The sequence below is a fragment of the Delphinapterus leucas genome, chromosome 10 (genome assembly GCF_059928025.1).
Source record: "Delphinapterus leucas isolate spDelLeu-1000000601 "Yukka" chromosome 10, BTC_Dleu_Yukka2, whole genome shotgun sequence".
Taxonomy (NCBI): Eukaryota; Metazoa; Chordata; class Mammalia; order Artiodactyla; family Monodontidae; genus Delphinapterus; species Delphinapterus leucas.
The window spans coordinates 25,390,218-25,417,941 of NC_143138.1; the positions used below are offsets into that span (position 1 = coordinate 25,390,218).

The 27,724-nt window shown below is 42.5% G+C and overlaps 1 protein-coding gene across 3 annotated transcripts; it reads right to left on the bottom strand.

The window, feature by feature from the left end:
- Nucleotides 1-6,404: 6,404 nt before the first annotated feature.
- On the bottom strand, nucleotides 6,405-27,585 carry FBXO9 (F-box protein 9). Of its 3 annotated transcripts, none has more exons than XM_022582137.3 (13): nucleotides 27,390-27,585; nucleotides 24,319-24,405; nucleotides 21,772-21,927; nucleotides 19,549-19,606; nucleotides 18,018-18,117; nucleotides 15,872-16,002; nucleotides 14,743-14,857; nucleotides 12,100-12,218; nucleotides 11,812-11,902; nucleotides 11,132-11,227; nucleotides 10,586-10,679; nucleotides 8,858-9,009; nucleotides 6,405-6,992 (listed from the first exon to the last, which is right to left on the bottom strand). In XM_022582137.3, the coding sequence occupies exons 1-13, from the start codon at nucleotides 27,390-27,392 to the stop codon at nucleotides 6,884-6,886; spliced, it is 1,311 nt and encodes a 436-aa protein (XP_022437845.1). In that variant the 5' UTR covers nucleotides 27,393-27,585; the 3' UTR covers nucleotides 6,405-6,883. The 3 variants fall into 3 exon arrangements, with proteins under 3 accessions (XP_022437845.1, XP_089774747.1, XP_089774748.1); XM_089918621.1 differs by having other exon boundaries at nucleotides 14,743-14,869; XM_089918622.1 differs by lacking the exon at nucleotides 24,319-24,405 and having other exon boundaries at nucleotides 14,743-14,869.
- Between the last annotated feature and the right edge of the window lie 139 nt (nucleotides 27,586-27,724).

Consider the following 27,724-nt stretch of genomic DNA (forward strand, 5'->3'; position numbering starts at 1 on the left):
AGATTCCACGTATAAGTGACGTCATACAGTATTTGTCTTTCTCTGACTTATTTCACTTAGCATACTGCCCTCCAACTCCGTCCAGGTTGCTGCCAATGGCAAAGTTTCCTTCTTTTTTATGGCTGAGTAGTATTCCACTCTGTGTGTGTGTGTGTGTGTGTGTGTGTGTGTGTGTGTGATCTCTCGCATCATCTTTTTCCATTCTTCTGTTGATGGAACTGCCCTGAGACTTTCTATTGAGAGCATAGAATGTGCCAGAAGTTGTGCCAATCTATACACTACCTTATTTAATCCTCAAAACAACGATGTACAAAGTGTGATTGTCTTTGTTCCACAAACAAGAAAACTGAACTCCTAGATGTTAAGTAACTCAGAAGGACACCCAGGAGACAGTGCAGAGTAAGGGTTAGTTAAGAGAATGAGCCTTCAAGGGGGTGGGGAACTGGGAGATGTTGGTCAAAGTGTACAAATAAGTTCTGGGGATGTGGCACACAGCAGGCAAGGTAGACTTCAGGGCAAACTGCTAGCATGATTGACTGTCCCTGACACCCAAGCAGGTGAGCTTAAGTCACATCTCAGTTACACCTGTCACTCAGTGCTGAGAGGACTCAGGGCTGCAGCTGGGCACCCACAACATCCAGTGACATTCACTGAGGCGCCACCATGAGGGCCTGGCAAAGCCACCCCACCTCCACAATACTCCACGGCGTCCCCAAGGTTCCCACACAAACACACACACGCCTTTGTGCAGTGGTTGCCATGCTATCTGCTTCATCAGAGTCACCGTGGCTTCTCCTGCTGCACTTTATTGGTGCTGTGGTAGCAAAAGCTGCCAGGGCTTAACCATAGGATGGAGACACAGCACTCTGGGCTAATGTGAAGAATTCTTGGCGGGGATGTGGAAACGTGCTTTGGATGAATAGAGATCAAAAGGCTGACTTTAATGATAGCTTCCTTAGAAATGCTTGGCATTTTGCAGAAGCCATCAAAGCCTGACATAGTCTGCATGGCTAAGTAATTGTCCTATAAGCAGAAACCTGAAGCTGTCTCTCTCTTTGGCTTCCGGTTTCTTGGGCCAAGCCCATCATCAGGACATAGATGAGATGTGGGCCGGGCAGCTTGCTTTGGGCTCTTAGTGACCCTGCAAGATGTGCTCTTTTTATGGCCCCGATCTTTTTCTTCTTTTAATTAATTAATTTAAAAACACTTTTCTCCTAAGCCTTCTGATGGGTAGGGCATGTCAGAATAATAGAAATTAAAGCAAAGAGATGAAATATAACACTTTGAGCGTGTCCAGCGGGAGTAGATTGTTTGTAATTATTTAATTATTCGTTGGCTGGGGGCAAATCAGGGAAGACTTCCAGAAAGAGGAGTAGAACTTTCAAGGTAGAGCTGGAGGAGCTGGGAGAAAAGGAATTCCAGAGCCAGCAGAGCAAAGATGCAGGGGCAGGGAGGTGCCTCAAGTGTCCTGGGAACCAGAACCACTCTTGGCTAGCTGAAGGCATGAGCAGGAAGGACCACTGGAAAGGTAGGTCATTATCTAGTCATTCTGAGCCTAGAGTGCAAAGCTCATGATTTTGGATTTAGCCTGGACCCTGGAGGTCAAACACTGGCTGATTTCATTCATCCTGCAGACGGCTTTTGTTTGGCCTGTATAGCATGTGTGTGTCTTTTTAATTTGATCCAAACTTTAAAAATATGGACATTTCACACACAAACCAGCTTCTCTTTAAACATGGGAAGATCTGGCTTCAAGGAGACAGTCAACAGGAGCCTAGTAGCTGATTCCCTTTCAGGCAAGCCACACAGGGACCCGCTAGCAACTGTCTACCCGCCTGGCCCACTGTGACTCATTTGTGGTCCCCTGCGGACCCTACCACAGAGAGGAGGGCCGTGCAGCCTTGCGTGATGCCTGCTGGTATAGTCATGGGCACTAAACTTGTAATTTTCTCTTGACTCTTTTAGGTAATTTCTCAGGCTCTTCTGGCTACCCCTTTTGGGTTGCTCCTGGTTAGATTTAGGAAATCATTGAAATTTGTCCAAAATACTATCAAGGATTTTCCATGATCTTCCACACCTTTCCTTTTATATCAGCCTTTAGAGCATCACTGCCTTCCATTTATTTCCCCTGAGCTACCCAAAGCCTGACCGCTGCTCTAGATGTCCAGTCCCTTGCCTGTGTTAAGAGCAGTCTTATGCATTGGTCAGTGAGGAACAGAGGGTAATTATGTGCCGTCCCAGTCCTGCACCCAGGGCAGGCATCATTAATCAATCAATTCTGGCATGCTTCCCTGAGTTCAGACTCAGCATCAGAATCTTTCTCAACTGCACTTCAGGCAATCCCTACCAATCGATCAAGTCCAGTCATAGATTTGACATAATCTGACTTGCCCCAGGATAAGAGGATTTCTGATATAAACTGCCCAGTTGAGATAGGTCACAGGTATAGTCTTAGGGCTTTTTTCTCTTTCAAGATTTATGATGTTAGGATCTTCTTTCTGGGGGCTCCCAGTCATAGAGCTATTTCCCCCACCTACCTGAGTGCCGCTGTTCTGTTAGATAATCCTAGGCGATAATAGTTTCCTTTTATAAAAGCCTATTTTGTGCCAGGGCTTAAGATGTGTAGTATTTTGCTGTCATGGCAACCCTGCAGCTAGTTATCATTATGCCTAGTTTACAAATAAGGCTCCAGGTGTTTAAGTGAATTTGACTACGATGATAAGTGCTGGTAAGGGTGGATGTTCAAACCCACAGCTATCCAGCTCCAAAGTCCAGCGTGTTTCTACCCTTTTACACAACTTCCTTACTTGTCCCTTCAAGTTCTGAGTTAGGGGAAAACCTTACTCCTTCACACCTGGAGGAATAAGATCCTTTCCTTCCTACTCAGATTCCAGGGTCTCAAAGGAATCATGCTTAGGTCTGAAGGATGCTTAGCCAAAAGACCCTTAATCTAGAGAAGCCCCAATGTTTGTAGCTACCACTTGCTCCGAACGGTACAAGCGCCTATTACTGGAGGCTTGACTTGGGAGCCCCAGGCAAGGAACTCCTCCTCTGACACGTTGCTGGTCGAGAAGCCCACAGAGGCGGCCCCTCCACTGCTCCCCGGCCCTGCATTGATGAGGACGGTCTGACTGGGTGTTGGCTCGCGTTTACCGAGCACCTACGATGCATCAGGCTCTGTGCTAGGCGCTCTGAGCGCAGGTCCTTTGATCCAGTTGATGGTCTTTGAACCACACCATGTCACAGTGCTCCAAATAAACCCACTCCTCTAGATGATCACGCAGAGTAGGTGTCCACAGATGAGAACAAAGAAGGCACAAGGCAGGAAACTTGGCTTCTAGCCCCGCACTTGGAGGGAATGAAAGTCGTAAGGCAAAAAGAAGACATCACTTGGCAACTGTCCTCAGTTACCTGGGATTCTGAACAGAATCCCAGCCACAGATGTGAGAATGAATCAAGAACAGACATGAGAAAAGTAGAAACTAACAAAGAGTAGAAATCAGCACTTTTTCATGCTGTCGGTGATGCCTCACACCAAAGTCTCCATCAGCCAAGTGCAGGCTTGGTGACGTTCTGAGGGAAATTAGCAGGGCCCAAAGCAGTCACTTCACACACTAGGAAACCAAAGGCGTTTTCTTCTTTCCTGTCAAGAGGAAGAAAAATAGATCGAACAAGTAACCTCATTCAAGTGAAATCTGATGAAAAGCTGGTTGTAGGGCCTTGGCAATGCCTGGTATGTAGTGACCATCCATCCCCACTTGCCCAGGACAGTCCCGTGTTATGCTGGTTGTCTCAGTGTAATTACAAAACACACTCCTCTTTCCCCTAAAAAGTGTCCTGATTTTGACAGTAACCTGACTATACAGTCACTTTGCTTCCATAGCATGTTTCAACTTACTGCCCCTTTGGCCTGCACACAATATATTGGGTTGAGTGTATTTCCAGTGTTCAAGGAAAAGTTAGTCTGCACAGAAATCCATGTTGTCAGAAAGAAGCCTGTGCTGATGAAATCTCCACTCTCCCCTCAGTCTGCGGCGCGCGCACACGCAGCAGCTGTCAGTCAAATCTTGGATCAGTCTTGCGAGCTTTTATGAATCTCAATTCCACGACTCAATGTCTATCGGAGCCACAGGCGGAAGGTGCAGATGTGGAAGCTTCGAGTGGATTTAGGGGTGATGCAGCAAATATCTGTACTGGGCAGAAGACTGGGAAGTAGGGCTCGGGGGCTCCCAAAGTATGCTATAGTTATAATAAATCAGGCCGCGTGTGTGTCAAAAGGGGAAAGGCCGGTCTCCCTTGTTCCCCTTTCCATCTTGTCAACCTCCTAACCCGACCCCAGTTGACTCATCCCAGGAGCCCTTTTCTGTTCATTCCAAACAGGATATTCAGTTTCCTCCTGCAGCCGAGATAAGCCGGCCAGATAAACACTGGCCAAGAAGACCGGGCTTCCTTGGCTGGTAATTGAGGAGTTCAGCAGGCGGGAGTCACGGCTCTGTGGTCAGGGTGGCATCTCATTTTGGATACACACCTTGTATTAGTTCCTATCACGTGCAGCTTTGAAGGCCAATCAGAGGGCCGTGGAACGCCCCATTTTCCTGCGAGTGTGAAAACCAGCTCCCTCCCTCACACTGACGAGAAAAAGAGGCAAACTTGAAAAGAGTGGGACAAGAGCGTCACCTAGTGGCAAGAGCATAGTTCATTCATTTGAGAGAAGAAACGTAGTGTCGACTACTATATATAAAAGATAACTAATGAGAACCTACTGCATAGCACAGGAGCACTATTCGGTGCTCTGTGATGACCTATATGGGAATGGAGTCTAGAAGAGAGTGCATATATGTATATATATATGGCCGATTCACTTTGCTGTACGGCGGAAACTAACAGCATTGTAAATCAACGATACTCTAATTTAAAAAATAAAAATAAATTTTAAAAGGTAGTGTTGAAAGACCCGTGGAATGTCTGCTGCTTCCTAGGGGTTAATGTTCACAGCACAGAGGTGCTTTGGGATCAGGAATTGAAGAGAAAGAGCCCCTGTCCTAAAAGAACCCAGTTTTATCGAGGGACACTGACATGTACAAAAATTAGAAGTGTGATACCTGCTGGGATGGCGGGAACGTGGGGTGTTTTGAAAACGCAGAAAAGGGACACTTGCTGGTGGAATCAAGGAATGTGTCACAGAGGTGCTGAGCCTAAGATTAAGTGGGAGTTAATTAGCTCCGGTCTTGGCTCACCCATCCCAGCGAGGTTGAGCATGGCACACGGCATCCACCGGCTTACACTTTCCTGTGACATGCCCACATTTCTCATTTCTCAGATTGCTGCAAAAAGCCAAACTAAATGGAACTTTTTTTTCCTAAACACACACCGGATGGGGGGTTTTCATCTTTTTTGGCTGCACCACGCATCACGTAGGATCTTAGTTCCCTGACCAGGGTTTGAACCTGCACCCCCTGCATTGGAAGCGTGAAGTCTTAACCACTGGACCGCCAGGGAAGTCCGGTTTTCATCTTTAACATAACATATATTAACTTTTTAGAAGGTCTGCCCCACATTGAATTGTGGGAACTTACGAAGCAGCTTTTTTTTCTCGGCTGCGTCGGGTCTTCGTTGCTGCACGCGGGCTTTCTCTAGTTGTGGTGAGTGGGGGCTACTCTTCGTTGCAGTGTGTGTGCTTCTCACCACGGTGGCTTCTCGTTGCGGAGCACGGGCTCTAGGCGCACGGGCTGCAGTAGTTGTGGCTAACGGGCTCTAGGCACGCCGACTTCAGTAGCTGTGGCGCACGGGCTTAGCTGCTCCGGGGCATGTGGGATCTTCCCGGACCAGGGATCGAACCCGTGTCCCCCGCATTGGCAGGTGGATTCTTAACCACTGCACCACCAGCTGAGTCCCCGAAGCATCTTTTAATGTCACTATGAACTTGAAAGCAATCCTGGCTGCAGCTGTTTTCTTCTGAAAGTACACAGGTACTCAACTCTAGCTGTATTTGAATCACCAAAACCGAACCTGAATCTGGTAGAGGTGTGCCAAACGCAAACTCTGAAATTTCTCATAGCGTTGCTGCCGGGGCAGTAACGTACAGTTCACTTGGCGGCTGGCCCTCTCCCAACTTTGGTTCTGGAGAGAGTTAGGCCTGGGTTTATATGATCCACTCCTGCTCTTTTAGGAACAAAGAAGATTGGCTGAGCTTGTTGACGAGTTCTGGCCCCGAGGGAGTCACCCTTTCTCACCTAATGTCACGTATCTGTAGGGGGCCTGGGTAGGGTCAGAGTACAGATACTATAGTCTGTGGCTGTGTATGAAGACCAAGACGAAAGAGGCGCTCATTCATTCGTAAGCCTTCACTGGCTACCTTAGGATTGTTTATCATTCTGACATTTTAAAAAGGCTGTCCAAATACATTTTCTTGAAAGAAACATTTATTTATGATCTTTATTGGTCAAAGTTTCAAACAAATCCAGAACAGGTGTTCACATTTTGAGCCTTTAGTGAGAGACACTACGTCACGCGTGAAATAAATGCTGATCCCGTGGGGTGCTCCCCTGACGCATTTAAATACCGGGCTGATCAGTCAGAAGACGACCTATGTGACAGAATCTGCTCAGAAATCTGCTTGGAAAAGGGCATGATTTAAATCTCATGTGGTTTTTCACAACATAAATGTACTGTAACTTATAGTAATTTCAAAACAAACTCCCCAAGAATCAACTCTCTCTTTACATAAAAAAAATAATCAATTTATACTCTTCTTGAAAGAACTCCAACAATGCAAAATAAGTTCCAATTCCATATATATATAATATATGTACATTTATAACTTAGGTGCTCTGTTTCTCTATATACTTTTATCCATGCATCGCGGCAGGGGTGGACGTGAGGGCTACAGGGGCCTCTCGGAGAAGGCAGTGTAGCTTCTCACCCTGGCAAACAGCAGGGGCGTGTACATCTTGTCGATCTCGAAAGCTGTGACCGCAGTCTCTCCAGTTGATCTGGAAAGAAAGCACAGAATCACTCGTTACCAGGAGATATCAACTCATTTGAAATCCTTGCCTTTTTTGGGGTGGTGGTGGTGGGGAGGAGTTTATTTTAGGCTTTAGCCTTTTTTAAATTTAATTCGTCTCAGTCAATTCTAAATAATATAGTGTATTATAGAAAATTTGAAAAATTTAGAAAAATGTAAAGAAAAATCACTCATCATCCCATCACCCAGATACGGCCTCATGAAGCATTTCTTCCAGGCACTTCAACCTTGCTATCAAACTTTACTGCTGAGATCATACTCTACTTGTCATCCTGCCTTTTTAAAACATTATGACATAAGCATTTCCTCACGTCATTAAATACTCTTCAGAAGCCATTTTTGTGGCTGCATAATATTTCACTGTCTGCTTATACCACATTTACTAAATTCTCCTTTTGCTGGAGATGTAGGCTGTTTCAATATTTCGCAATTAAAAATGATGTTGTGGTATTTTTGAATATGAACAAAACAAAACAGATCCCTGAGAGTAGAATTTCTAAGTCAAAGGCTATAGACTTTGTAAAGCTCTTGTTAAAATGTATTTTAGAAAGAATTATAATCCTAGAAGAGAATTTAATGAGTTCATATTTGCATGATCAACAGCACAATTTCAGGTTGGAGGGGAAGCAGGTGACGAGTTACATTACCACAGCTTTTAATTTTCTCCTAAAAACAAAAAAGGAGAAATAAAACAAAAAAGGAGAAATAAACAAAAACATAAAATTCAAGTGACTTTATAGATATTATTATAAGGACGTCAACGTGATCATTAGCAGTTACAAATGACGTCACTTTTTTCTCTTAAGATGCGATGCTTTTCATTTGCTTTGTCCTACTTCTGGGTTTGGTTTCTTTCTTTGAAAAGAAAAAAAAAAAAAAGATTCCACTTCACAAATTACTCAGAGAAGCAAAAAGAAGATAGTAGGACCAGGAGGTAAGGATGAGAAGACAGAAAAATGCTCTTTCTCAGCTGTCAGGACCTCCCAGATGAGTGGGAAAAGTTATTTGTAAGATAGAAACGTGACAGAGGAAGTTTTCAACAACGCAGTCAAGGTTGTGAAGGAGGCTAATGGAAGCTGACCTCACAAACCTGCCTCTCAGAATTCTGATTTCAACTGGCATGCAGACCCTCGGGCACACACCGGTGTTCTTTCAAACCTAAGAACAGCTAAGATCTGTATCCACATGAACTGACATTTCACTTTCCTAATTCCTTTTTTTTACTTTACTCATTTCTGCACTGTTCCTTTCTCACACATTCTCATCTGCTCATTAATTATTTCATACAAGCAAATCCTAACTCATAGGACAAAGAACTTTAAATAGGAACCACTAATAGATTTGGCTTTGGAACACACGAAATCTTTTCAGCAGACTTACTTTCCTAACTACAACTTATTTTAAATCTGGGTATAATCCCTGGGGATAAACCAAATGGAAATAAGGTGAAAAGTGATCAGACTGAAACATGGGAGAAGAAAAAAGGTCTTGGTGCTTTACAACTGCCTTGAGTAAGCCAATGAATGAAGTCACGCACGGACAGCTTAGTGACCAGGCACCATCCACGCACGGAAGCTGCTCTCAACCCCACAGGGTAGGTGCCCACTCGCATCACCATGGGCAGTGGGCAGGAGCTCGGAATGCTCCACTTCCTGGTCCACTTTTAGGTTTTTTCCAGTTGGCCGTTTCCTTCGTTTGCAGGATTATTATGCTGTGGTTTTGCTTTGTAATCGAACGTTCACTCTGAGGAATCAAACCCTATCTGAGTCCCTCAACTGAACAGGAAGGACATATCTAGTCTGTAACCTTGGGATTTTTACTGCATTCGCCTACTTGTAAGTAATATGACAAGAATGATGTATCCAGATGAGTTTGTTGAACCTCTGGTGGCCACTGGAACACAGCTGAAGCCCCACGTGAAAATTCTGATCGGCTTCTTGTACAGGGACACGGCGAAAATATCTGTATTTATAGTCAAGTGGTTTCTGTAAAAGAAGAGAGGTGCATGAGCAACAGTGAGGCCTCACTTCACTGACAGAGGCAGAGAGATGGATGGTGCTACACCTATACATGAACACCTCAGAAACATGTTACGTTACATAGTATCTGCACATAGTAAACAGCTATTTTGGTTATCGACTGAGAACGTGTACGAGTGCCTGGAAATACACGAAGGACTCTAAACACAGAAGGCTCTTCCCTCCATCATCACCATCTCAGTCAGTCATCACAACATCCCCAGGTGTGACATGCAACCGCATCGCTGCCGTGTGATGGCCGACAGGATGAGGACCCAGGGCGGGCAGCCCAGGGCCAGTGTCAGAGATGCGAACTAAAGCTCCTGTCTCCCATCTCTAAGCCTAGTATTTCCTGCTACTCGAAAACACTTGGGAATTTTTAAAGAGGGCAAGTGATAAACTGGTGAAGGCTGCAGAAAAAACACTGAGTATAACTGATCCTTTGCAATAACAGTAAAATAGTCAACGGAGAAATAGATGTGACAAGGTTCACTGGAATCACACTTCTGTAAATACTGCTAAAAACACAAGAATGTCGCCACTACGCACGGCTTCACTGAGTCATATTCTGCAGAGAAAACTGGTCATCAGCATGGGAGTCCCTAAACTCTCTTATTAGATAAAATCTAAACAGCTAGGGCCTCACGACTCCCCAGCTCTGACCTCAGTAAACTCACGGCCAAGGTCACAGTGATAGCAAGCAACTCTGCCCCTCAGACTGTTGCCCCCCGATTCTGGGAGCCAGAGGGAGCCAGAGAAGCCACAGCCGAGGGCCACAGGACTCATAGATGAAACCCGCCCTAACTATTCCCATACATGGTGCTGGGGGTGGGAGGGAGGGGGGTGTTTAACACAAGAGAAACTTCATTCAAGAGCTATATTAATTATAAAAGCACCAGGCAAGTATTTATTCTAACTACCTCACAACTGACTTCTTGAGTACACATTAGCGTTTTCAACCAGGACTGAAAAAAGGCACATGGGGAAAAGCTGTGGAAAAAATTAGCCCCTTAATCTGTTAAGAGAATTTAAAATACTCTGGAATGTAATAATTCAGCCATCGTATTTACTCGGCATTTTTTTTTTCCTTTTGTAAGAAAAGGAAGAAGGAAATTATCTCACTTCAGCTTATTTCCAGTACAAACTGAAATTCTAAAAATATCCTTGTGAAAGAATTATCTCTATGAGTCCGTTTAGGAAGAAAATCTCCTAGGATTCAAAAGGAGAAAAGCAAAAATATAGTCATATATAACTGTACTAGTTATTTCACAGGAATAACTAATAGTTACTTTGGCTTTACGTTTTCATGCGTAAGAAACCCGGACCAGAAGAGGAAACTTGGAGAAGAACAAATAAGTTGATCCAATAAAAAATAACTGTGTTTTAGAAACCCTCCAGCTCTCCTCAGAGATATGCTGTAAGTCAACACCCATATTGTATAAATTACGAAACGGTATTTTTTAACCTTTCTAATCAAGAATGCTTGAATGAGCAGGGTAAGAAAATTAAAAGGAAAACTGCCAATTCCACCTTGCATACTCACTTCTTCTTTCTTCTTAGTTATCACAGCAAATACTTTCGTCTGATTGTCTATATCTTGTGACAAGCGATAATGACCCAGTAGAATTGCATCAGTTCTAAAAATTAAAAAAAACCCAACACTTTAAATCTATTAATCCATAATGTGTATTTATTTAAGTAATCGAGAAGGCAATGGGTTAGTTAGAAGTGTTTATTCAACTTGCCTGAGGGCAATCAGCTAGGATGTGAGTAAGCCTAGTCTCCGAGGCCCCAGGCCTACGGAGGGACATCTCTGCAGAGAGGCCCAGGGATCAGTTGTGGTTTTTTTTTTCTTTTGGCCGTGCTGCACACAGCTTGTGGGGTCCTAGTTCCCCAACCAGGGATTGAACCTGGGCCCTCAGCAGTGAAACTGCTAAGTCCTAACCAATGGACTGCCAGGGAATTCCCGGGATTGGTACTTTTCACAAGTGCCCCAGATGACTGCTTCTTTAATCCAGTATTAAATTACATAATCTGCAAGTTACCACCTAAAATTTGGACTGGATAGAAAACTACAGAAAGACACTACCTGGTATTCCTGGTTCTTAAACGCGGAACAATGGACTGGGGCTCCTCAGGGGTGGTCAGCATCATCACGTGGCCATCTGGGAAGAACCTTATGTACCTGTGGAACAAGGAAAACACCAAAACACCACATGCAAATAGAAAACACATCCTTATTTACTGGTACCGAAACCTATTTACTCATGGCTGTGAAACCAGAATGGAAACACCGTGGGCCAAAGAAGTGGCAAAACATCATTGACACGAACATGACCTGTGAGGCCAGCAGAAGAGAACCAAAGCATTTGTGTGTTTTTCCCCAAAGCACTAACTAATGTCAAACGAAAGTGAGGCCCAATGCTATTACAGGGCAGTTACCATAGCTTACTCGTTTCTCAGTGACACTAGCAGCTGGTGAACAAGAAGCCTGAGTAACAGCACAAGCTACCTGACAAGGCAGAAGACACGGAGGAGCTCTAAAGTGACGTCATAGTGATTCTTAGGTTTAGAGCCCAGGAGGAATTAACTTATTTATCTTAACCTACTGGTTCTTTGAGTGCAGTTCCTGTTATAACACCGGATGAAAATACTGAGGGCCATTTTGTGGATAAATGCAAAAGCCACAAAGAACAGATGTCCAATAACTAACGAACCAATACTTGGAGAGAGAGAATTTTTCACTCACTCAGTTTACTACAGTTGTACCTGTAATATTCCACTTGGTGCCAGGCTCTATAGAAACCATCAAGAGACTGTTCCCCTTGACGAATATATGTGGTTTTACTGATATACACTCCTATAAAAAGAAACAGGTTTTTTAAAAAGAACATAATAAGAAACTTTTACAACCATGTAACATGTTTCCAGTTTTGTTTTTATTGTGGTTTCCTTTAAATATACTTATAGTACTCAGCTCTGTTATAGAAAATTAAGACTGTGTATTTCTCAAAATCAGCACAACAGGTCACCATTGCTCTAAAGAGTTCAACTTACCATCAAACCGAACACGTGGCCTTTCTAAAAACATCTCTCTCCAGGATGTATATGCAACAAGTTTAATACAGCTTCTGCCCCAAACTTTCAAGCAGGCCAAACGCCATATTTCAGGGTCTCTAGGTAATAAAAGCACAACATCAATACATATAACAGGTGAGTCCCTATCCGCACTCAGACATGAGAAGCATTCCTGCCACCAGCCATCTTCTATTCGGCAATATTGGTTGAGTGCTGGCCAGGCACTGTCCTGGGCCCTGGGGACAGACTGATGGACAGGGCAAAGGCCCTGCTCTTTTACAGGGAAAGCAAACAAAAGAGAAGAAAACGAGAGAAAAGTTTTAGGTAGTGTGCTCAGTACAAAAAGAAACAAAGCAGAGTAAAAGGACCAGGACGATGGTGGTGGGGAAACAGAGACTATTGTTTTCTGGGCAGGTGTCTACGGTGACAAGGAAGGGTATCCTGGCAGAAGCCACAGCATGCAAGGGCCAAGGGCTGGAGTGTGGCCAGCACGTTCAACAAGGAGCGAGAAGGATCATGTGGCTGCAGCAGAGTGACTGGGTGAAGTGCAGACTACGTGCGTGAAGAGGCGGTCAGGGGCAGGTGACGTAGTGGTCTACAGGCGGGAGTGGCCCTTTGAGTGAAGTGGAAGCCACTGGAGGGTTCTGAGCATGACTGATGCTTTTAAAAGGTGACTGGTGGTCTACGGAGAATGTGCTCCCGGTATGTAAGAGCAGAAGCCCAGAGACCACACAGGATGCCAATGCCATAATCCAGGCCAGGCCTAATGGTGGCTGAGCCAGAATGGTACTCGGAGAAACAGTGAAACAGTCAGACTGGAGGTCAGTTATGAAGACAGCACCAACCCTAACCCTAACAAGACTTTGTCATGGGATTACTGCAAAAAGCGACACAACTGACATGGTTCTAATACAACTCAAAATAACGCCAGCTTTAACGCTATCTTTAACTGAAAACATTCCGTTTTAAAGACGTAGGAATTACTTATATTGAAGCCAGACTACAAAAAGAGATAAACCCCCCAAATTTACATTGCAACGTATTTAAATTTTTTTCTTTTAACAAATACTTTTATAACCAAATTTTATCCTACCCCTGAAAACTTATTTTCTTAATTCCCTTTTTGTTTTCTCATGTGTAATTAAAAGGAAAGTTAATGGAATAACAGTGCTACAGACCCCAATTTCAAAAGGCTGGGTCAATCCACTAAGTGCTTGATAGGTACTTGTTAAACAGAAATGCACGCAGAATCACCAAAAAAAACACCAAAGGCTTTAAAGTAATTCAAATGTTTTACCCAAAACACAAGACTCCAAATGAAATTAGGTTATTTAAAAACAAGGTATCTGAATTTTAAGAACCACATAAAGTTATAAAAAAAGTTCTAGATGCTAAGGATAAGCTATTTATTTTTATATAAGACATTCATAAAGGATTACCTGTCTTAAATAAAGTTACACTAAACTATGATTATTCTTCACATAACCAGATTTTAAAAGTATAACTCTTTTCCCAGTTTTACTGAAAATTATTTGACACACATCACTGTAAAAATTTAAGGTGCACAGCACAATGGTCTGATTTACAACTATTGTGAAATAAGCCACAATAGGTTTAGTGAACATCCATCATCTCATACAGATACAATAAGAAGAAAAGGTCTCCTGTGATGAGAACTCCTAGGGTCTATCTCTTAACAACTCTCTATCATACGGCGATGGCAACTATAGTCACCATGTTGCACGTTACATCCCTAGTACTTATTTGTACCTTTTGACCACCTTCCTCTCTCCCCCACCTCTGGTAACCACAAGTCTATTCTCCTTTTCTATCTATGCAGATGCCACATGTAAGTAAGATCATGCAGCATTTGTCTTTCTCTGACTTATTTCACCTAACATAATGCCTTTAGAGTCCATCCATGTTGTCACAAATGGTAGGATTTCTGCATTTTTCATGGCTCAATAATGTTCCATTGTTTATATATACCACATGTTCTCTATCCATTCATCCATCCATGGACACTTAGGTTGCTTCCATGTCTTGGCTATTGTAAATAATGCTTCTATGAACATGGGGTGCAGATATATTTCAGAGTTAGTGTTTTTGTTTCCTTTGGATATACATTCAGAAGTGGAACTGCTGGATCATATGGTAGATCTATTTTTAATTTTTTGAAGAACCTCCATACTGTTTTCCATAGTAGCTATACCAATTCATAATCCCACCAACAGTGTGAAAGGGTTTCCTTTTCTCTACATCCACATTTATCTTGTCTTTTTGATGATGGCCATTCAAACAGGCATGAGCTAATATCTCACTGTGGTTTTGATTTGCATTTCCCTAATGACTAATGATGTTGAGCAACTTTTCATGTACCTGTTAGCCATTTGTATATCTTCTTTGGGAAAGCATCTATTCAGGTCCTTTGCCCATTTTTTAATTAGATTTGGGGTTTTTTGCAATTGAGTTGTATGAGTTCTTTATACATTTTGGATATCAACCTCTTATCAGATATATGGTTTGCAAATATTTTTTCCCAGTCCATTGGTTGTCTTTTCACTTTGTTGATATGTTTTTCACCACTGCCAGAGTTGCTTAAAAAAAAAAAACAGTAAGTACCTGGCACAGATATAGAATCCTCTGCACACCTGTGACAACTGCTCTAACGATCTGAGGTCCAAGTCGCTCGACACCACCCATCGGAAGATGTACATCAGGACCTCCATCGGCAGCGCTGCAAAGGAAACTATCCTCTCAGTGACTCTCCTTCCTATACATCACTCTGCTGTCACGTTCTCCCTGCAGATATCTTTATGTATTCCTTAAATTTTATAAACCGCACCTTCAGTACTGCTCAGAGCTACAGCACAAGTATATTTAACTACCCAGAAGTAATAATGGTTCCTAACATCAAGACACAAAATATCTTTGTTTTTTCAGTATTGAACAGATCCGAAGGTATTTTTATAAAGTATCCCTTTCCCTTGGAAGATCATTTCATCATCAAGATACATAAAAATGGATATGTTAGAAAAATAGTCTAGTATGTATGCGTGCGTATGCATTTGTTAACATTAAAAAATGATTTCCATCTCCTTGGAAATTTTCAGTTGTCCTCCTCTGGAAAGTCCCATAGCTAAGTAAACAACATTTAACATACGAAAAGAAAAAAACCCATCAATTTTTAAACATTCAGCCCATCTCAGGACTACCGTCCAACCTGGCTGAAGTGGCTGATGGTGCCATTGTTCCTCCAGTTTTCTGAGGGCCGCCCCAACTCACACATTCACCCTCGCAGAGCATCACTGAAAAAAGAATGGCACCCTTTTTTTTTTTTTTTTTTGCGGTACGCGGGCCTCTCACTGTTGCGGCCTCTCCCGTTGCGGAGCACAGGCTCCGGATGCGCAGGCTCAGCGGCCACGGCTCACGGGCCCAGCGCTCCGTGGCATGTGGGATCTTCCCGGACCGGGGCACGAACCCGTGTCCCCTGCATCGGCAGGCGGACTCTCAACCACTGCGCCACCAGGGAAGCCCAAGAATGGCACCCTTTAACAACTGTGCTACAAACTCCACTCTACTTCGGATCTTGAAAAGCTTATCACTATGCACAAATTAATTACAATTAGTTCTCCCACCATACTTTGAACTAGAGCAACTGTCTGACAAGCTATCTGACCTTGTAAGTTTGGAAAACGTAAATCTAAGGAAACGTATTTCTCACTGAGTTATAACGACCATGAAGTCACACCTGATATGTGAGTCTGACTGCTCTCAAGTTCGGGCTGACACAGTTTGAGCACAGACTCCTGAAACGTGAGCTGCTGCTGGAAGTAGGACAGGAGGTCTGCCATCTTGCTGTCATCGTCGGTATCTTCGATGCTGAGAAAATAAGGGAGGTAAGTGAGCGCAGTGCCACAGTCTACACAACACAGCTTAGAAAATGATTTTCCACAGTACTTTCAAAATCTGCTTTAGAAAAAGTCATCCAAAAGCAAACTTCTTACTACTTTTTTTTTAATATGATAAATGGTTACCCTGCCTTGCAAAGGAGTACCATACCAACTTTCTGAAGAAAAAAGCTTCAGCAATTTTAATTCCCACAGAGAAAGAATTAAAATTTTTGGATACAGGTGTTGAGATTTAATTAATTAGTTTTATGGCAAATAGAGATTTCATGAATTAGTAAAAATATACTTTCAAATGATTTTTAAAAATCTTATGTAAATATATCCTTTTAAGTGACCATAATCCATTGTAACTGGATAAAAATAAAATACACAAATGTTATCTGAGGTGCTTACTTAGCAAGGGTTTTCTAACGTATGTGCCTTATCACCCTACCTTTAGAGAGGGAAATATGTAATTTTAAAAAGCAGGGTCCACAAATAATTTATCAGTATAAACAAATACATAGTTAGAGTTCTAGAAAAATATATAGCTTTCCATTTTTGCTAACAGTAACCTTAAAAATGATCAGACTTACAAAAAGGTTGGATGAGGATGAAGTTAGAAAACCAGGATGGGCTTATTACAAGACAACAAAGGGCACATGTGGCAGAGGCTAGATGGACTGCAGGGCTATGCTACCAGCTTTTTACAGAAGGCAAAAAAAATAGCAGAGGCTTTTAGGGCCTGTTAAGTCTGATAAGAAAATAAACTGTACCCTTAAAGAACTTTCATAGCATCTGGGTTTGTGTAACAGGACGAGAGAGAAAGAAATGTTTCTTTAATGTTTTAATACAACCTTTCTTAACAGCCCTTGGCGTCTATTTATAAACCTGGCTAAGAGCTGGGTCTAAAGGACTCTACCCAAATTCAAAGAAGGTTTAGAAAAAGCCCAAATGAGTCCTTTTGAGTATGAACTACCTCATGTTATTAAATCTAATTTAGTGAACAATATTATTAGCCCCAAACAGACAATAAATGCTGACTTCATCAGGATTTTTTTAATATGGCTTAGCCAAAGCTTAAGTGTTAATACCATAAGCAGTTAAACAGCACCGGCGATCAGCGCTAAGTTATCGATAAAGGTAACCTCTTAATTGTTTCATGGCAGAACTAATATAATATCTCATCACCAAAATTCTATTTTTCTATGTACTGCTCATTTTAAACCTGACATCCTTTTGTGGGGACAGACTCCCTTCCCTTCTAATATAAGCTTTGGGAGAGAGAGGGGTTAAGCCGGTACACTTTTATAATTGTTTTACACACAGCTTCAAAAGTATTAGCTTAAAAATATATTCTCTTGGTCTCTGTCCATATAAACAGTCAATGCTACTCCATGACCGTGATGCCAATGGCATCTGTACAATGAAACACGGTTTCTTTGGGTTTTTTTTAGGAGCGCTTATGTCCTGCCCGTGTTTTTAAACAAATGTTACAGTCTTAACAGTATTCTATCTACAACAAAGTCTGGTTAGAGTCCAGCATTTTCCTAATAAAAAGCCTTTTAAAAAATGTATTATTTCAAATGGATACAAAAGGAGAAAGACTAGTGTAATAAAACACTATGTACCCAATTTCAACCATTAACATTTTTCAGGCTTGCCCTGATCACGTTTTAATAGTTTTGACTTTATAGGTTTCAGAAAGTTGAAATGTGTCCTTTAGTTTACTCCTTTCAGTAACCACTGCTTTTATTTTTTAAAAAAACTCTTTCATCACCTAATTTTTGTTACACCTGTTTAAAATATGCATTTCTATACTTTACTCTTAAAATTTCCCTAATTAAAAAATTTCTACAACTTTATAAACAAGTCTTTATATTAAAGACTATATAACAACAGAATTAGCACCGTCTTCTTATCGTTATCATGTTAAGAGTCAACAGAGCAAAGACGCTTAACTTTAACAAACTCTACATATTACTGTCTATCAAATTATGTACGCACTAGCTGTTTCCAACGCCATCACCATCTGGAGACCGGGTATAAGTAATCTTGAACTCTATATCAGGTACAAGTTGCATAGCCCTACGATAAAACTTGATGGCTAAAAGAAAAAATAAAGCTAAATTAGCTATGACCACACATTTTTGTCATTTCCTTTGATTACCCTAACTGTGGTTTAATTTGGTAACTTGCTTTATAAACAGCCAAATTCCCTTTTTCTACATGCAACAGTAGCAGTCAGCAAACTTATTTCCAAACCCTACTAGTCAGAAATAATCTTTTTCTAAAGCTCTCACGTTACAGAAACTTAAGATGTTGCATTTTACTCTTATCTTTTAGCCCATCTTTTCCCTCTGCCTCTCACATATTGTCAGAAATGATCTTATATGTGGCTGTCTTTCTCTGTGCTTTGAAAATGCCACTGCTGCAGCCCCAACAAAAACACCTTTAAGCAAACTTCTTCCTAGGATGCAGAAAATCAAATGTTTCCTCCTGAGTAGAATAAGGAGAAGGGTTTTCTGGAATTTATTGGAATTTATTCTTCAAATCCAACTTCCTTTAGTCCAGCTGCCTCTTATCTAGCTAAGTAACCTATAAAACCTGTTTTTAAATCAATCTGCTGGCCAGGAGGTTTAGAACTATAACACTGAGCAGTCTCTCCCACAGAGACATACCACAGAACTTGGGGCTGCAGAAGCCGACTAGTTCTTTCCCCACAGATGAAGTCCACTCAGTTCAGTCCACTCTGCCATGTTCTGCTGCTCTGGGTGAGTGACTGTAAACTACGTGGAGACAGGAACCTCACAGGCTAATAAAGACTGTGGCGGGATATCACCATTTGGGCCCTTTTCATATCTCAGAGTGAAAAAACCCCTAAAAGAAATTTGCAAATAAATGCAGTAATTTTGAAAATGTTATTTGGGGGGCACTTTCAAACCACTCAAGTGCTAGCATTTTTTTCCATGCCCCAATTAACAGCTTTTCTATCAGGAAATGAAAGCCTAATTACAAACCTAATCTGGTAAACAGCCCCACCACTTGGTTTACTTACACATTTCTACTGGCCTAATAAAAGAGACAATTAAGGCTGAAGAGTATTCCTTCTCTAAAATGTACATTAGAATTTAGAAAGCATGTACATGTTCCTCCATCTATCCTTCATAGTCTCCTCCTCTGAAATAACGTTCACATATAAAAGGAGCATATCCTATTTTTTCAATGGCATATCCTGCTATTTTTCAATAAGCAACAGTATTTTTAAGACTTTAATAATGAAGAATAAATACTAAACCCTAAATGTAGAAAAAGGTTATTTTACTAATCCTACCAATATGATGATGTTTCTCAGCAATGATTTTTGGACAGAGACAGGTTATATAAAAATACAATTTTTATTTTTTAAAAATCAATATCAAATATAGAGACTGATGTTCTGTATAAATATATTCTATTTTTTAAAAAATTGGTGAATAGCAAAGGGTTCTTATTCAAAACTGTCAAGACAACATGATCCTGGGACCTGAGTTTTTACCTTCATAGAGAGCTCCATTTTGTTCTTCTTCTACTGCTTTTAGGAAGAGTTCTCGAGCCTATAAAAATAAACAGTGAAAAACAATTTCTGAAAATCTGTACTAAAAATGAGTGTGGGTGGTAGAAGGATAGCCTTTTCAACAAATGGTGCTACAACAGTTAGACATCCACAGGCAAAACAATGAATGTCAACCTCAACTTCATAGCTTACATAAAAAGTGACTCGAAAATGGATCAAGGACTTAAAAGTGAAACTTTAAAAACTTTTAGGAAAAAAAAGAAAGAAAATCTGGGAGACTTGGGCGAGGAGTTCTTATACTTGACACCAAAAGCACAATCTATAAAAGGAAAAACTGATAAATTAAACCTCATCAAAATTAAAACTTTTGCTCTGTGAAATTTCCTGTTAAGAGGATGAAAAGGGTTTCCCTGGTGGCACAGTGGTTGAGAGTCCGCCTGCCGATACAGGGGACACGGGTTCGTGCCCCGGTCCGAGAGGATCCCACGTGCCGCGGAGCGGCTGGGCCCGTGAGCCATGGCTTTGAGCCTGCGTTTCCGGAGCCTGTGCTCCGCAACGGGAGAGGCCACAGCAGTGAGAGGCCCGCGGACCGCAAAAAAAAAAAAAAAAAAAAGTAATGACAACTCTAAATGGTGACGGGGATGTGAAGACACTGGATCACTCATACACTGCTGGAGGGAAAATGGTGCAGACACTCTGGAAAACAGTTTGCAGTTTCTTTTAATCAAAGATGCACTTACCGTACAACTTAGCAATTGCACTCTTAGGCCAGAGGGATGAAAACTCATGTTCATGCAAAAACCTGCATATGAATATTCATAGCAGTTCTAGTAATAATAGCCCCAAACTGGAAAAAACCCAAATGTCCCTCGACAGGTGAGTGGTCAAACAAAGTGGGGTACGTGAACACCATGCAACACGACTGAGCGGTAAAAAGCAACAAACTACTGACACACACAACAACTGGGACAGACCTCAAAGGAATTAAACAACACTTTTTGAATATCAAAATTATAGAAATGGAGGCCAGCGTAGGGGCTGCCAGTGGTTAGGAATGGCTGGGGAGGAGGTGGGGAAGAGAGCGTATACTATCAAGGTAGCAAGAGGGAGCCCTGTGGTGACAAAACAGTTCTGTATCTTGATTGTGGTGATGGTTACATGAAGCTACATGGCTAATTGCAGAGAACTATTTATACACATACAGACAGTGAAGTGCCTGGAAACCTGAATAAGCTCTGTGGACTGTACCAAGGTCTACTTCCTAGAAGTCTAGCTACGGAAGGTGTCACCGTCAAGGGAGGACGGGAAGGGTGCACAGGACTCCCCTGTGCTATGAATCTGTGATTATTTCAAAATTAAAATGAAACAAAACAAATATGGAAGTTTTTAGTTATCATGGTAATGTCGATTATTAAACGGCAAATTTTTATAAAGAAAAACTTGGGTCTGATGGTATGAAGATGACAACCCCTGTGGAGTGACAGGATATAGTCAGCCCTCCACATCCCTCTCTCTGCATCCTCGGATTCAACCAACTGCAGATCAAAAATATTTGAAAAGAATTCCACAAAGTTCTGAAAAGCAAGACTTGAATTTGCTGCGCAATGGTAACTATTTACTCAGCATTTACACTGTACTTACAACTATTTACAGAGCATTTACATTGTACTAGGTATTACAAGTAATCTAGAGATGATTTAAAGTACACTGGAGGATGTGCGTGGTTATACGCAAATGCTACACCGTTTCATACAAGGAAGGTGAGCATCCCCGGACACAGAGGGACAAATGTTGTGAAAACTGAAATGGTGGGTTGTGTGTACTTTGTGTGAACAAGCACTAGGAAAGAGGTGAACCATTAGAAAGCATTCAAAATTTTCCAGGATAAGGAAGTAATTACTGCATCACTATAAATCTGTTCAACTCAAAATATAACAAAATATTGCATTATGACCTTTGGGAAGGTGTTAACATTTAAACCAATTTTTTCCCCTTTCGGGCTTCTGTTAAACAGATTCAGAGGCATCTGTCTTTTAGACCAGGTGAATCTCAGGGGTGTATATTACCAAAGAGTTCCGGCAAGACTGTATACCTGCAGGAAAGAAGGAGTAATGTGTCATCCAAAGGCCTACAAAAAGTGGTGAGGGATGGACACCCTGGCACACTTGTCACCATCTTTCCAAGTACAACGCCCCTGACACTTAACTTTTCTTCTTTTGCCAGCTCCTGCTTTCCTCTGGTGTCCGCTGCTCTCAGTGAAGAGCCTCTCGTTGCTCTCCAAGGTCGAGATTCTAAACTGCTCGAGCCTCCACCTGGGGCAAGTTCAAACATCCACTGAGCTCGGAACCTCTGGAGTTGTGCCTGAGGGAAGAAGAATGTTTCAGGACCCACCAAGGAAGAGGAGCTCAACTCTGGAACAATCTGTCAATAGGTCCAACACCAATGTCCACACATATACATATGCTAAGATGAGAAAACACAGTCTTTAAATTATTAAATTACTGAATACTACCATTAAATACCTGTTATCTTCCAAGATAATTTTTTGCTTAAGACTTTGAAGAAATTGTGAAATTTTGCCTAAAATAAGATTCTCTATACAGGAGAAATCTAATGGCATGAGAAAATCAAATTTTAATTGGAATCGAAAATGTAAGCCATCACTTAGGGACTTAACTTAGATGCTTTCAAACATTTCTTCCCTTGGAATACATCACCTCAAAATCCTGTATGCGAGCCCCAAGTCTTTCTTTTAATAACCTTTCTCTTTTTTAAAAGAAATTATTTTTTCTAATACATATCATTAAAAAGAATCTAAACATAGAAAAAGTGAAACCCCCTCTGTGGCGGGCTCTGCTGTGCTGCCCAGACCCCCCCATTAGGAACTGCTGGGAGTGCCACAGAAGAACAGCCCTCAGCCCTCGCCCTGCAGTAGGGCCTCAGGGAGACCACACCCCTTCCCAAGTGCTCCCCACCCAACGACTGATCAACGAGAGTGATCAAAGACCCCGCTCTGAAAGGTCATTCTTCCCCCGCTCTGAGGTAGTCCTCGGAACTTCCGCAGGATTAACTGAGCTGGTCCACTGAGACTACAGAGCAGTCCAGCTCCCCCAACCCCCTCAGGCTTCCCTCCCTGCCTCCCTGGCACAGGTGCTGACTCCAAGAGCACTGCTTCATAAACCTCTTACATCCACCTCGGAGTCTGCTTTCTGGGAACCCAACCTGGGATGCCCTTCCCCCCAAAGGACATTGGTAATTGGATTGTATATATTAGTGCTGGCTCTTTAAAAAAAGAGTACAGATTTAAAACATGAAAGCTTTTAATAATTTTTCTCTACATTCTGCACACTGCTTTGACTCCCACCTTCCTATTATGAATGTAACACATATACCTCTGACTTAAACATGTGGGATCTTAGTTCCCTGACCAGGGATCGAACCCAAGCCCCCTGCATTGGAAGCGCGGAGTCTTAACCACTGGACCGCCAGGGAAGTCCTAGCAGCACTCTTAACGCCTACTAGATGGTGCACTCCAAATGCACAAGTATTATAAAGATTACAAATTCAGTAAGAAGCACTTAAATAACTACAATGAATATTTCTCTATTTCGATGCACAAAGCTCTACCCTATCCTTTGAAACGGCTGCAGAATATTTCACTGCATGGATGCATCATTACTTAACACAAGTGATGGATATTTAGGTTGTACTCCATTTTTCCATATAAACAATGCTACAATAAACATTTTTGTATGTGTGTATTTACTCACTTCCCCTATTATTTCCTTAGGATTAATTTCCTAGAAGTAGGATTGCTGGTTCAAAGGGAATGTATGTTTTTCATTTTGATCCATATTGCTAATCTTCCCTGCAAAAAAGCTGTAGCAACTTATGCTTTCATGTATACTGAGTGAGTGTTCTCAGAGCCTGGACAGCAATAGGCATTATTCACTAATCTGATCTTTTTTTAAGAAACAATTCTTTGCTGATTTGTTTTTTGTTTGTTTTTGCGGTACGCGGGCCTCTCACTGTTGTGGCCTCTCCCGTTGCGGAGCACAGGCTCCGGACGCGCAGGATCAGCGGCCATGGCTCACGGGCCCAGCCGCTCGGCGGCATGTGGGATCTTCCCGGACCGGGGCACGAACCCACATCACCTGCATCGTCAGGCGGACGCTCAACCACTGCGCCACCAGGGAAGCCCTTAATTTGTATTTTTAAAAAATTATTAGTGAGGCTGATTATCTCTTCTAATGTTTCATAAATATTTATATTAATTTTTTCCATTAGTTATCCATTCCTATCTTTCTATCCTATGTTGTTACTACTTTTATAAGGGTGTTACATCTGTATCAGAGATATTAATCCTCTTCCCCTAGATGGTAAATAGTTTTTCCAGTTAATTATTTCTCTTGATTTAGGAGGTCTTTTGCTATATACAGGTTTTAAACTTTTAGGTGGTCAAATCTGTCAATCTTTTTCTTTAAAGTGATGGGTTTTAGTCATGCTTTTGCCTTGGTTTGAACACTGTAAACCCACATATTGAATTACACAGCAGCAATTACTGATATTCCTTTTTACAGAAAAAGAAATCTATAACATAGTAATAACTTAAGTATTCTAAAAACCGGTATGAAGATACAGCTACATTCAATGCAAATAAGAACCTATGAATCTTCATAATTATGACCAACTCCTGCTTAGGTATGGAAAGCAACAGAATTAAGAACTAAATGCACAAAGGAAGAAACATGCCTGCAAATCTGTCTCAGCAGGGCGTTCGTTTTCATCCTCATCTCCTGCCCTGACAGCGTCGGAATGACAATCTTCCTCAGCTTCTGCCTGAGTGAGGGAAAGCAAAGGATGCTCAGGAATAAGCAAACATGGTTTCCCTGGTAACCTACATCTCCTATTCAGCTACCTGCCCAGTGAAACACACAGTTGCCTCTCTCTAAATATCTTCTTCACAGGTAAGTTAAATGATTCCAGTCAGAAAAGTCTGATACTTTAATTTTTTAATACTGTAGAATAAACAACTTCACTGGGCTCCAGCTTAAAATGTTTTGGTAGGTGGTTAAAAAGAACAACCTTGCTTCAGAAAATAACAGTTGGTGGTATAGAGTTCAAATAGTTTTTGTTTCATGGATCCCTTAAGACCATATATAGCCCATATATGGTTGTCCCTTCTTTACACAAACTGGAATGTTATTAATGTGTGAATGACTTTAGTCTAATAATATTTTAAATGTACTAGAAAAGCTCACTCAAATCAAAGACATGTAAGTGTGAAGGTTTTTGTAAAGAAGCTCCTTCCATTTTTTTTTTTTTTATAAATCCAGATTTTCATATATTGGATTGACTTAAAGTGGAATAAAGCTGGGCTGGAACTACTGTGCACGGCTTGGGACTTAACAGAAGCCTCAGGTCAGTTTCCGTCCATTTTATCCTTTTATTCTCCATAAATGTTTGCTAAATAAAACTGGATCCTATGTTCCAGTGAAAACGAAATGTTGCCTAGGTGTGGTCTATAACCTAACACACTTGTTAGCAAATACGACTTGCTCAACACTTCAAGTGTTCAGTCCTATAAAGAAATGTGGCAATCAGGGAAGTGACTTTGAAGGTTAGTTAGAAATAAAAATAATAAAACCTATTTAACTTCACTCATTCCAAACACAGTAAGTTTTACAGTTGCCAATTGGGGTTGTAATTTGTTCCCAGGACTAAAATGTCTGTATTAACACCTATCTTTGAGCACAGCAACCAGATATACTTGCACTACTTCATAACACAACACAAACAAGCCTGGCTCCCTGTCTTATCTCTGGCAACCAGACTTACAACAGAGGTGCCTGTGAGATGTGAACTAGTTAGTACGTGGTAAAGTGCTTGGCACCCTGGAAAGGCTAAATCAGTGGAGAAATAAAAGAGAAAGGCTGAGCCTCGCATGAACTTCCAGAAAACTGGAAAATCTGAGCATCAACGCACTGTCAAATACATTTTTTTAAGTCTCTTTAAGCTGAGAGCTTTTCCTACTCAGATCATCAGTAATGGGAAATTACACAATAAAAGGGTTTGAGTTTACAGATCTAACAAGTGTATTTCTCTCTCTTCTCAAATAAGGGTCTACTCTATTACTATAAACTCTAAGGACAGCTAATGGAAGGGGACCTTGGTCCCTGGGGTATCTCAGTAATTCAGCCTCTACCTCTAGCCCAGTAGCCCCACCAAAGTGACTTCAAGAGCTCCCCCTGCTCTCTCCAGCCCCGCGCTTTGGCACACGCTGCTTTGCTCTCTGCATCTGGAATGCCTGCATCCTCTTCCGCTTGGCTACTTGCTACTCATCCTTCATGATTCAGCTCAGGGATTATCCCAGTAGGAAACAAATTCTGATCCTTTCACTTGCCTCTTTGGTTTTCCCATTACACTTGTGCTGGTATCACAGCACTTAAGACTTGTATTGAGATTTCGTCTCTTTCGCTAGAAATTAGTGCATTGGCATCAAGATCTGAGGTCTGGCACTATGCCAGGCTGATAATACGTGCTCCAAAAAATGAATTAACAAATAAAATGCCATGAGGATATATAATGCATATCTCAAGGATGAGGTAAGGAGACAGGAAGCCTATAATACAGACAGCATCTTCTCCCCTGGGCTGTGTTAATAGAGCTCTCATCCACTAAGACTTTGATTTTGACAGTATGGTGACAATAACAAGAACCATCAAATTTGGGGTTTTACCATATGCTCTTCAACTCAAATACCACTTGAAATAAGTAGGTCTTTGGCTGTCATCCAGAAATTTTCACTTTGTTTTTCATAACTGAGTTGGACCTAACATCACCTTTCACTAGAGTAGCTCATGTGTTCATCCTTTTACTGTTTTACACATGGGACTAATGAAATACAGAAAGTTAAGTGCTTAATCCTGGTCAGAGAACTATTTCTGAAAGTTTAAAAGCACAGTCAATTAGTGTTTTTCTATTCACCAAATTGACTTCATAAAATAAGTTCATTCAACCATTCGTGTATTCAATAAACACTTGGGTCTACTATAAGCTAATGAGTTTGGTATCATTTCACTCTTGAATCACTCAACTTTAGCCAGAGATTAGTTTCTCGGAACGACAATTTATTTGAAGCCAAAGCAAAGCAGCGTGGGGCAGAGACTACATACGCCAACACGCAACAGCCCCATGGAATCTGCTTTGTCAATTTCTGGAGCTTTGCTCAGTTCCTCCATTTGGACCGCACTGACGCTGCTTGGGCCCTCACTGCTGTGAAATGAGACAAAATCCTTCCAACCCCAAGCCACCAGGACCGCCAGCCAAAACCCTGCCCCAGGAACTGCCGCGTCCTGGGGCGGGTGCCTCCTAAACCCAGGACTCTTTAAGGGGTCAGAACGGCGGCTCCATGGGCAGGCTTTTTGTTTTGGAGGGGCGAGGGGCGGCGATCAACAAGTGTCTCCACTTGCCAAGGTTCCCTCCCGCTTTCAGATGTTGCGACGGCTCACCTCAATCTACGCTCGCTTTTATTAAAGGGACGAGATTGGTTCAATGCCCTCAGCAGGCCGAGAGGCATTATTCTCGGCCGTCCAGCAAACCCGCTCTGCTCACCTGGAGACCCAGCTAGGGGGCTCGGCAGGAAGGAACCCCGGGGAGCGGGCAGGGCTAGCACTGTCCGCCACCCTCAGGCCAGGGCCCCAGTATGGTGGTAGCCGTGCAGCCCCCAACCCTCGCAGGTTCACCCTCTCCACGTCCCCCGGGGCTCCCCGCAGGCCCGGGCCGTCCCGCCCGCCGCCCGCCCGAGCTCCTCGGCGCTTTACCATGCTGGCGGGCCAGCCGGCCGCGGCCGAGGGGCTCTCGGCGCCCCCTCGGCACCGCCCCCGCGAGGAGGTGCCCCGGGAGTTCGGTGTCTACTCCTGCCGTCCGGTGCAACGGGACTTAGCAGAGTTCTCGGTCGGAGAAGCGCACCAGGCAGCGGCAATAACTGCGGGCCCGGCGTACGGCAGCCATTTTCGCAGGGCAGAGGGCCAGATCGCGGCGCGCTGCGGCGGCGGCCGGGGACTCGCGGAGCGCAGGAACGCCTGGGGCCCGCCGAAGCCGAGGACTGTGCGCGCACCGGAGCCTCGACCCTGCTGGAGACCCCGGACGCCGCAGC